An 11,283-nucleotide genomic window follows, 5' to 3' on the forward strand; every position below is an offset into this window, starting at 1 on the left:
ACACAGGGGCTCAGTTTGACGGGTAGTGACTTGCTAGAAGACTCAGCTGATGTGTGGCAGGACCAGGCGATGAATCTGTGTCTTCCGAACTCCAAATCCCATCTTTGCCCTGACCCTGAACTTCCTCCTTTGGTTTCTGGGATGGCTGTTACTCAGGGAGAGTCCCTTTTCCCTCCCCACCCATCAGTGGCCAGGATGAAACCACAGGCAGAGGTGCCCCAGGGACAGTCCGCAAGGACAGGCACACCCAGACACACACTTGTGGTTTATTACACACAGTGATCTCCATCTACACAGAAATGGAAGGCAAGCAGCCAGGATGGAGCTGGCTGCTGGGAACACTTGCTGGAGGTGGAAACGCCTCTCGTCAGAGCGTGGGTGGGTCTGGTGGCAGGCCCTTTGCTCAGGACAGCTGCGAACCAGCCTGAGGTTTGCTTTGCCTGCACAGCCCACCTAGAGAGCCATTTTTGGCCAGAGTTCTGGGTGACAGACCTGGGGCCAGTGAGACCCAGACTCTGAGTGGGAGGCCTGCCTCCCTGGGCCAGGCCATGTCCCATCTCGTCTCTCTCTGGGTGATATGGAAACAGACACAGGAAGGAGCAGTCAGTCCAGCCTGGGCCCCTCCCTCCCCGACACTCTGCCCCCTGGAGCTGGGTCCACATCACAGAGATCACAGCTCAGCCACTGCTTCGGGCCAGAGGACATGTGTTCTCAGGGCAGGCTGGCCTCCCGAGGCCGACTGAATGCAGTAGGAGCTAGACCCTCTTGGGGGATTTTCACTCACTGCTCCCCGGGCCCAGCTGCAAGTGCTGGGCGAGTCTTGTCCAACTGTAGAGGCAGCTGGTTGTGGTTGAGTTGGGAGGCTGGTGAGGCCGGGAGCAGCAGCCGCTGTTCCACCCCTGGGTCTTCTTGGACAGGGGGTGTCCCAGGGACTCCAGAGTGTTTGGGGGCAGGTTCTTACACAGCTCAGAGTCTCTCTGCTGATCAGGTGACTGAAGGCCCAACGTAGCATCTTTCTAGCCTTGCCCGAGCCAGGTGCTTCTACCGTCATCTCCTTCCTGGGAAAGCCCAGGCCCGAGGGTGCCCCTCAGGTATACATCTCCCGGGTCTGGCCTGTCCACTTTCCAGCAGCTTCACACGCCAGTGGCTCTGGGGCTGGGTGGGCACACTCTCGAATGTTAAAAGGCCACAGGTAGCGCATTCCGTGAAAAAAGATCAATATATTACTGTTTTGTTTTTACAAAAATTAAAAATGTCCACACAGATCTGTACAGGTGTGAGCTGGGCCTGTGGGTCACTGGAAGAGGAGGAAGAGACTGAAGGTGATGAGGAGCCCGAGAGGCCCCGCCCCCATCCAGGCCACCTTGCTCTGGCACCCCCCATCCTGCTCATTTCCTCGGGAACAGGTGCAGACCCCTCCTCTCTTCCCTCCCCACCACTCCCTCTCCGTGGGCCTATTTGGACAACGTCCCAGGAGGCACTGATGGCTTTGCTCTGCCTGGGCCAGGTGTCAGTTGAGTCCATGTGACCCACAGGGTGGGCTGTACACCATCACCTAGGACCACAGTCCCACGCCTCAGCTGCAAGACGGGAGAGTCAAAACCAGGGTCACGATGGGGAACTTGGCTCTTCAGTCACTGTGCGGGAAGCCACAGGCACCCAGAGGTTTGAGTGACAGCACCCAGGCTCCAGGGCCCTCCCCACTCCGCCACCCTCCCCTGCCTCCCCTGAGCCTGCCCTGGAGACTCTTCCCTGCAAGGTACCTTATGCCAGCAGCCAGGCACAGGCAGCCCGTCGGGGCCCTGGAAAGGAAGAAGGTTTCAGTGATGGGGATGGGGCCTGGGGAGCTCCTCTACACCCCACGTACCCTCCCCTGGTCTGTAGGGAGGTAAGGTCAGGGAGCTGCCAGGTGAGGCTGCTGGGCCCCACTGAGGCAGGGCCACAATGCCTCCTCTGTCCACCCAGGTAGTGGGGTCCTGAGGACATGACGGCCTCTGACTGAGCTTGTCCTGTGTTCCCTCTGTGCTCTGTGGGGACTGCTGTGCAGTGGGCAGGAACAGGAGGGCACTAGGAAGGGATGGGCATTGTGCCAGGCATGCACAGGCTGGCCTGGGTCCTGCCAAGAGCTGTGTGGCTTCCTGCCTGATGTGACAGTGACTCTGGCTCCTCACCCTGGGGCCTGCGAGCTTTCAGGCCTTGGGCAGGAGTGGCTCCTGGAAGGTTTTAAGGATGGCCCAGGAGTTGGCATCCTGCTTCAGCCTGTGCTGGCCCTGCACCGGGCAGGCTCAGGCTGTTGGGGGGTGGGGCTGGGCGGGGGGTGGGGCTGTCTAGTGGCACCTGTGGTGCCCACTTAGCAGCCAGACATAAGCAGGGTCTGGGTTTCCTCAGGCAGCCTGAAGGGTGGGGAAACTGGAGAGGAATAAAGGCTAACTCATCAGGGTCACCAAGGCACAAAACATGTCATTCTGTTCCAAAGCACAGGCATGAGCCTCAGACCCTGGGCATCCCCTGGAATATTCTCACGTGTACACCAGGGGACCAGGCCGGGGACCAAAGGGAAGGTGAGGAGGAGGGCAGAATGGAAAGGAAGGCAGAAGCGAGGAAGGCCGGGGCCCTGGCTGCCCCAAAGGCCCACACAGCACACGGCACACGGCACACAGCAGGCCAGACCGCCTACCGCAGGGCATGGCCCATTGCCCCTCGCAGGGCCCCGCCAGCCTGGTGCCCCTCTCCGGCCTCCGCAGGTGGGATTCTCCTGTTCCAAAGGAGACAGGGGCTTACTGACTTGGAGGGGAGTCCTGGGCCAGGGGCTGGAGCTGCAGGGCTGGGTCACCCTGCCCCTGCTGTCCCTGCACTTTCCTCTTCAAGTCCTTTTCTGACTTCTCAAAACTGTCCAAGGGGAGGGGTACCCCCCACTGCAGGGATGAGGACACTGAGGAACAGAGGCCAGAGGTCTGGGAGGGGGTCTGTAACTCTGGCACCACTGGAGGTTGAGGCTGGCCTGCACACATCCCCGCGGAAGGCCCCTCCCCATTCCCGTGGCTAGAGTGGCAGGTAGGAGTGTCTGTCCACTTTTAGTATGAAAACCCAGCTGGCTTGTTTTTCCTGGCCTTTCTGAGCGCCACTGGAAGAGTGTGACAGGTAAACCCTCCCGACTTTCTAGAAAAAGGGAACTAGGCAGGGCACAGTGGCTCACACCTATTGTCCCAGCACTCTGGGAGGCCAAGGTGCGGCAATCGCTTGAGCCCAGGAATTCAAGACCAGCCTGGACAACATTGCAAGACCCCAGTTCTACAAAAATTAAAAATTAGCTGGGCACGGTGCTGCATGCCTGTAGTTTTGGCTACTCGGGAAGCTGAGGCAGGAGGATCACTTGAGCGTGGGAGATTGAGGCTGCAGTGAGCCATGATCGCACCACTGCACTCCAGCCTGGGTGACAGAGTGAGACTCTGTCTCCGGAAAGAAATAAAGGGAACTGACTTTTGAATTGTGGTTGTTTCAGGCACTGGACACTGGGGCTGGTGGGCTACCACGGGCCACTGAGAGAGCGGGGAAGGAGGTAAGGGAAGGGTGTGGGGGCAGGCAGAGGGGATGCGGGGAAGAGGGAGGTGCTGCCCCAGCCCAGAGAGACTCTTCTGGGAAGGATGAAGGAAGGGGAGGGACAGCCAGCAAGAGAGGTCAGAGGGGTCCCACCGTCTATGCTTGGGGAAGCTGAGTTTCAGCCCAACTTGGCCTCAAGCCCAGTGTGAGTCAGACCCCGACTCTGACCCCAGGCAGCCAGAGCGGGGTGCTGGGAACTCACTGCCTCCGTCCCCAGCAGCAGTGTGCCTGTGCTGACTTTGGTTCCCTCCTCAGGGCCCAGCCCCTCCCAGGGCACCGCTGATGGTGCTGACGACTCCAGATAAAGCCCCTCCACTCCTTGTCTAGACCCTGTCCATCTCCAGCCCAAGATGGCCCACAATGGGCTCCTACTCAAGCCAGGCCTGTCCTGGGGCTGAACAATGAGGGGCTGGGTTCCCTGAGCCACGCCCATGGTTGGGGGTGGTTAGGACCAGAGCAAGGGGAAACCTGGTGATGGCAGTAGCAGCAGCAGTGGCCCTGACAGTGAGCAAGGCCGGTGCGTGACCAATGGGGCCTCTGGGACTTGCAGCTGAGCTCTGACACAGGGAAGGTGTTGGTCTGACCATGGTTGGAGGCCAAAAAGACCTGGGGGCAGGGCCCTCCTCCGACACCTACCACAGGACACGGCTGGTCCAGGCCCGGTGGTCCCGGCTCGCCCTTCTGGCCCTTCACTCCTTTCCGGCCGGGGACCCCTCGCTCTCCCTGTGCAGGAGGGGAGATGGTGGTATTGGCCATCTGCTGCCAGGCTCAGGAACCTCCAATACCTCTCCGAGAGACGCGCCTGGGGTCAGCCTCCCCCTGCCTCCCGCCCACCTGCCCAGCCCGGGTTCTCTGCCTGCTTCACCTGAGCCTCCACTCCCACCTGCCTCCTTCCCCCTTTCCTCCTGCCCCAGTTCCCATCCAGCTGCCCTCACCTTCTCTCCACGCTCGCTCCGATCACCTTTCTCTCCTCGGGGTCCAGGAAAACCCTGACAAAAAGATTAGAGGCTAAACCCGAAAATAAACTGGAGGTTTGCACCTCTGTTACCGGCTCATCTCCGTTCCTCTCCCATCCACACGCCCACTACCCCCCTGCATATTCGTGACACACGCCGGCCCAGCCCCAGCTGTAGTGATACACTGCTGGGTACAAGGCTGATGTAGGAAGAGCATGCATTTAGGATGCCAGCTGGGCTTGCTCCAAAGTAGTCCCTGGACACCAACACTCAGGCAGAGCTGCTGGCAAGGGGCTTTCTCTCACATCACAGAGGCAGCTGGCGCTGGTCTAGGCTTGGCTGGGGACAGAGACCCTGGAAACCATGGAAGTCACGTCGCTGTCTGATGGGATGAGAAATGGTGACCTCTGTTCTGTGCCCTTGGTTCAACAGCCATCTGTCCATCCATCTATCTGTCCATCCATCTATCTGTCCATCCACCCAACCAAGGTGGTTAAACATCCACTAGGAACTGGGCTGTTGGTTGGACACTAGGGACAGAGAATTGGATTCATCATGGCTGGGCGTGGTGGCTCACACCTGTAATCCCAGCACTTTGGGAGGTCGAGGTGGGCAGATCACCTGAGGTCAGGAGTTTGAGACCCATCCTGGCCAACATGGCAAACCCCCATCTCTACTAAAAAATACAAAAATTAGCTGAGTGTGGTGGTGTGTGCCTGTAATCTCAGCTACTTGGGAGACTGAGGCAGGAGAATTGCCTGAACCTGAGAGGGGGAGGTTGCAGTGAGCCAAGATCATGCTACTGTACTCTGGCCTGGGCGACAGAGCAGGACTCCGTCTCAAAAAACAAAGAGGCCAGGCATGGTGGCTCCTGCCTGTAATCCCAGCACTTTGGGAAGCCGAGGCGGGCAGATTGCCTGAGCTCAGGAGTTTGAGACCGGCCTGGGCAACACAGTGAAATCCCATCTCTACTAAAATACAAAGAATTAGCGGCCTGGCAGTGTGTACCTGTAGTCCCCGTTACTTGGGAGGTTGAGGCAGGAGAATCGCTTGAACCCGGGAGGTAGAAGTTGCAGTGAGCCAAGATCATACCACTGCACTCCAGCCTGGGTGACAGAGTGAGACTCCATCTCCAAAAAAAAAAAAAAAAAAAAAAAAAAAAAAAAAAAAAAAAAAAAAAAAAAATTTTAAAAAGAGAATTGGATTCGACATGCTCCCTTGTTCATGTGTAATGGGGCAGGCAAGAGAGTGCTGATGACAGTCAATGCTCAGTGACAGAGGTTGAAACAGGGGTGGTGGGACTCTGGGGGGAAGCGCTGTTCTATCACAGGTAGGGGGTCAAAGGGAGTTTCTGAGCACAGTCCTTATTACAGCTGGGCCTGCTGGGGTTGAGGAGGGGCCTGGCATTTGCCAGGTAGAGCAGGGTGGGCATGGCTTTGAGATGCCACCCTGAGCACCAGGCCTCCTAGAAGGCAGCTATAGTCACATTCATGGTGGTATGGAGTCTCTTTAGCTCTATCCCCAACTGGGCCCAGAGCCTGCAGTTGGTTCAGCATTGTCCTCTCCCCTCCCTTCCCATCAATGGATCCCAGCCCTCCCAGTCAGAAACACAAGCTACAGCTCTTCCTTTCCCTCCTCCAGTTGCTCTCCCAGGTAATGTTCTCTTTTTTTTTTTTTTTTTGAGATGGAGTCTCGCTCTGTCGCCCAGGCTGGAGTGCAGTGGCGCAAACTTGGCTCGCTGCAACGTCTGCCTCCTGTGTTCATGCCATTCTCCTGTCTCAGCCTCCCCAGTAGCTGGAATTACAGGCACCCGCCACCACGCCCGGCGAATTTTTTTGTATTTTTAGTAGAGATGAGGTTTCACCATGTTATCCAGGATGGTCTAGATCTCCTGACCTCATGATCCGCCCGCCTCGGCCTCCCAAAGTGCTGGGATTACAGGCATGAGCCACCGTGCCCAGCCGGTAATGTTCTCTTTTTAAAGTCTAGGGTGGACACCAGAGTCCTTGCAGCCCTGCATCTGGTCCCATGTCCCTCAAAATAGCTACCTGATTTTCCTGAGAAAAACCTCCCTTCTCACAACCCATTGATTCCGCCCCAGTCCATGGTCTGACTGGTCAGGGCACTGCATTCCTACGGTCTAGTGACAGTTCAGTGTTGACCTAACTGGGACCAGAGAGAGCCCGTGAGACTTCCTGCAGAACACTGGAGTGAGTCAAATTTTCTTTCTTCTTAGTTTGGGCCTGGGAGGATGATGGTCTCGAGCTGCTGGCTTTACCTCACCACCACGCGGAACTTGATTTCCACAGGGAAAGCGGACAAGAGAGGGTGAAAGGCTGAGCTGTGTTGACACAGTTGAGCCCTGGATCCATGTGTTGAACCTCCATACTTTTCAATTATGGGTCATTTTAAGCTAGTTTAAACTATGTTTTCTATGTATGCTACCAGAGAGACTTGATATAATCAGCCTGGGCTAATACTTCCCTTCCTCCTCTTCTCAAATTACTGCTCTAGCTAAAGCCTTATTATCTGTCACCAGGATATTGCAACAGGTTCCTCACTGTTCTCTTCACTTTCTTGCTACAATGCATCATCCATCCACTCATCATCTATCATCCCCTCCATCCATCCATCATTCATCCGTTATCCATCCATCCATCCATCATCCATTCATCATCCACCCGCCCATCATCCACTCATCCATCATCCATCCATCCATTCACCCATTCATCCATCCATTCATCCATCCATCCATCCATCCATCCATCCATCCATCCTGCAGCCATTATGCATTTATCAATCCATCGATTCATCTTCTATTGTCCATCCATCATCCATCTACCAATGTATCCATCCTTTATCCATCCATTCATCTATCCACAAAGGACCTACTCTGGGCTGTGCACTGCACTTGGCAATGGGGACACAGGGGGAACCAGTCAGTTGCAGTCCCAGCCCTGGGGAAGGGGGTCACGCTTCAGTAGCCAGATCAGGTTACTGCATGGGGGCAGAAGATACACACAAGAGGCACCCAATTACTCAAAGCGATGATGAGACACTTACATCTAGTCCTGGCTCCCCGGGTCTGCCCTGAGGAGAGACATAGAGTGGGTGAGAGGGGTTGGGAAGGGGGGCTGGGAACGCAGCCGCCGGGAAGTCCAGCCCCATGGGTTGGCCACAGATGTGGAGGCAAGGAGACCCACCAACCACGCAGGCATGGATGGAGGCCACGACAGACCTGGCATCCACAGAGCCTGAACTCTGGCCCTGTGAAGTGCAGGGACCCAGTGAGGTACAGGGTTGGGGTCCCCAGGCTGAGCGCCACCGTGACCATGTGGCCATAGTTGGAGAGGGAGTTCCGAATGAAGCGGTTACCTTCTCTCCTTTGGTTCCTGGCAGCCCAATAAGGCCCGGTGGGCCAACTGGCCCCTGGATAGAAAAGGAGTGAGTCAAGAGGCATGCTAGTTACAGGAATTAACACCTGTGGGCCAAACAAGGCTTGTGAGACTCACAGGCAGGCCGCTGGGGCCTCTCTCACCAGACGCGCCTTTCTCTCCCTTTGCTCCATCCAAGCCCTGGAGGCAAAGGAGGGAAATCAGTCAAGGGGAAGGGGTTAGACAGAGAGGAGGACAGGCAAGCTTGGAGACTGCAAGGGAGCTGGGATGTGGACAGAGGAACAGATCCAGGCTCCACCAGACCTGACCCCAGCTTACTCCCTGGTGAGGGTGATCAGGAGGAGGTCTGGCCATGCACATTGCACCTTTTCCCGAACAGGCTCCCTCAACCCCATGGAAGGTGATTATGGTCACACCCATTTCAAAGATGAGGAAAGCAGGTGCAGACAGGGGTGGGGACGGGCCCAGCCACACAGTGGGAGGCAGCAGAGCTGGGTCCCCATCAGGCTTCTGCGGCAAGCCTTGGACCCTGTCCCTGATAGCAGCTGCCTCTTTGAAACATGAACTGTGGCGGCCTTAAGAGAAAACAGAACCAGAAGCAGCGCGTCTGGTGGGGCTGCGGGCTCAGGCCTGGGGTTCCATGACTCTTAATCCCACATCTGGCCTCTGAGCTGGGGAAGCAGAGATATGCTCGTGCCAGGAGGGTGGTGTGACAAAGAGTGAGGCCAGATGGCCTCCCCGTCTGTGTCTGCCTCCCTGGAGCAGGGCATGCAGGCAGGCCACACTCGAGGATTTAATGTCAGAGCAGGCAACACTCCATTATGTAATACACACCAAGCCCAAGACTTTGTGCTCAGGCTGTGACAGCTGAGAGACAGATGTGTGTGGGGCGGGCTGGGATGGGGAGAGGTGGGGACAGTGCAAGAAACTGAGAGGCACAGAGAAAGGAGAAGGGGACAAGCAGTAGAAACCGTGGGTGGTGGACCCAAGGAGGAGAGAGGTACAGACTGGGGTTCTGGGCAGAGGGAGAAAGTGGAGAAGAGAGCCCCAAGTGTGGAGAGGGGGCACTGGCCCCGATGACATCAGGGAGGTTATGCCCTGGGGAGTTGGGACGTTCAGGTGCTGGGAAGACTCAGGGATGGGCCAGGGCGGAGCATCAGGCCCTTTGCTTTGCCCATTGGCAAGGCTGTTAGAAACTGCCCAGGCAGTGAGTCTGAGGTCAGTAGAGGGGGCTATGCCCACTCACCTTGGGACCCTGGATTCCCTGGAGGCCCTGCAGGAGGAGGAAGCAAATAAGAAGGCTGGCTCCGGACCCTCTTGCAGGGGCCACTCACTGGCCCCTGGGGTCCTGTCCTGGGCTCTGCCCTCTGCCCATGTGCCCCTCCCTGAATGACGAAGCCCGCTCTCTCCTGGGTCACGGCTCTGGGACCTAGCCCCCATCCTGCCTCTTGGTTTCCTGGCTGCTTCAAACCAAACCAAAGCAAACTGTCCTTACCATTGGGCCTGGGGGGCCAGGGGGCCCTGGCTCCACTATGAGCTGAGCCTAGGGAGGGTGAGAGACAGGTTAGTCACCCGCCGCCTGTCGCCCTCACCCACCCGCACCCCAGCTCATCACATACTGCTGGATCCACAGTCTCCTTCCTGTGCCCAGAGGGCAGAGTCTGGTGAGTGGGGGGCAGCTGGCCTGTGGGTTCTCAGAGGGGCCTCGCTCCCCTTGCTCTCCCTCCCCTACTGCCCTGGGTTTGCTCAGGCCAGGTGGCCTTTTTGTCCCAAGGCGCAGGGTCCCCACCCAGCCTGGACTGGGTCTTGGGGGAAGCCCTGACCCCCCACACCCCCTTACCAGGCTCTCCTGTAGGCTGTCAGACGCCGACTCCCCCTTCTCCCCCTTGAGGCCATCAGCGCCCTGCAGGATGGCATGGCCTGTGAGTCCTTTGTGTCCAGCACCTACATCACCACCCACGGTGCTTAGTGACCTCCCTTCCTTCCCCCATGTGGCTTCGGGGAACAGTCCTCAGTTAGCTGTTGCAACTGAGAAGTTTTCCCTGGATCCATGGGCCATGCCTTGGGTGGTGAGCAGCATGGGCTTCAGAGAGCACAGGAGCAGCTGCACAGATAGTTTTCTTGGGGTGCAGGGAACAACCAGGGGCTCTGAAGCAAAGACCCCGGGGTCAAACTCCAGTGCCCCCTCTAGCCCAGTGATCATCAGGGATGGACAGTGGATGTCCCAGTGGTGGTGTAACACCTGGTGGCTCTTCCAATCGGGCCACAAAAGCAATAACAAAAATGATGAGGACAACAACAGTGGGTATTTGCTGTGTGCCAGCCACCGTCAGCCCAGCCACGCATGCCCTTGAGGGAGGGGGATGATCACCCCACTTTGGAAGTGAGGACACCAAGGCCCCAGGAGGTTAGGTTGCTTGCCCGGACCTGGATGCAAACTTGGGCAGCTTAGGTCAGAGCACGTGGCATAACCATCTGGTCAACGCACTTCCATGGCCACACCTCCTGATTTTAGCTGCCATCCGAGGCAGGCGGAAGGCCTCTTCCAGATGAGAAGTGGAGGCCGGGAGAGAAGAGGGCAGTGCTGGCCCAGAGCCTAGAGTGTCCCCGGCCGGCTGGGCACTGAGACTGCAGGGGCCGTCAGAGGCACGCCCTGGCCTCCCCACAGCACGGGGCTTCCACACAGGAGGCGCAATGTGTGGCCCAGCCCAGTCACATACCGGGAGGCCGGACAAGCCCATCTCGCCTGCTTCCCCTTTGAGTCCAGTTGGTCCAGGCTCTCCTGGGTCTCCTTTCTGTCCTTTGGGACCCTGAAAGCCACAGGAACAAGGGATTAGTGGGGCTCAGGAGGTCCTCTCCCTTTCCCCACCCCAGCAGGTCCCCAGAGCTTAGTTCATGGCAGGTCCCCACTTTCTCTTTGTGGAGCCTCACCTCCAGCCACAGTGGCTGGGAGCCTTAGCTGAGTGCAGTGGGTGGGGATGAGGGCAATGCCATTCCTGGCTCACTGCATCCGGGTGCAGGCACCTCAGGGCAGGGACCAGGGGCAGACGGGTGAAGCATTGAGCCTGGAGCTGCCCCTCTGGGGGCACTCATGGGGCCACATCGCTCTGTGCTCACACCTCAGAAGCTAGTGGTGGGACTCCCCACCCCCACAAACTCTTCCAGCCACCGAATCCCTCCATTCAACCAATCACATAACGTCCAGGATGAGACACACACTGCGGACCCAGTGGGAAAGACTCACCCTCGAATAGCCAGTGACCCCATGTATGCTTACGTCTGTATAGGCTATCACACACAGATACACACACACACACAGATACACACACACA

At 57.6% G+C, this 11,283-nt stretch overlaps 1 protein-coding gene across 1 annotated transcript in view; it reads right to left on the reverse strand.

Moving 5' to 3' along the window:
- Positions 1-248: 248 nt before the first annotated feature.
- The window catches only part of COL23A1 (collagen, type XXIII, alpha 1), a 108,173-nt gene continuing 97,138 nt past the window's right edge, over positions 249-11,283 (reverse strand). The window contains exons 22-32 of the mRNA XM_011967059.1: positions 10,672-10,761; positions 9,792-9,854; positions 9,438-9,494; positions 9,198-9,224; positions 8,069-8,131; positions 7,932-7,985; positions 7,620-7,646; positions 4,536-4,589; positions 4,237-4,323; positions 1,764-1,802; positions 249-1,297 (exon numbers count right to left, since the gene is read on the reverse strand). Of these exons, the coding sequence (XP_011822449.1) occupies positions 1,295-1,297; positions 1,764-1,802; positions 4,237-4,323; positions 4,536-4,589; positions 7,620-7,646; positions 7,932-7,985; positions 8,069-8,131; positions 9,198-9,224; positions 9,438-9,494; positions 9,792-9,854; positions 10,672-10,761 (564 nt within the window). The 3' untranslated portion in view covers positions 249-1,294. The remainder of the gene's footprint in view (positions 1,298-1,763; positions 1,803-4,236; positions 4,324-4,535; positions 4,590-7,619; positions 7,647-7,931; positions 7,986-8,068; positions 8,132-9,197; positions 9,225-9,437; positions 9,495-9,791; positions 9,855-10,671; positions 10,762-11,283) is intronic.

This window comes from Mandrillus leucophaeus, unplaced genomic scaffold (genome assembly GCF_000951045.1).
Source record: "Mandrillus leucophaeus isolate KB7577 unplaced genomic scaffold, Mleu.le_1.0 Scaffold782, whole genome shotgun sequence".
NCBI classification, from domain to species: domain Eukaryota; kingdom Metazoa; phylum Chordata; class Mammalia; order Primates; family Cercopithecidae; genus Mandrillus; species Mandrillus leucophaeus.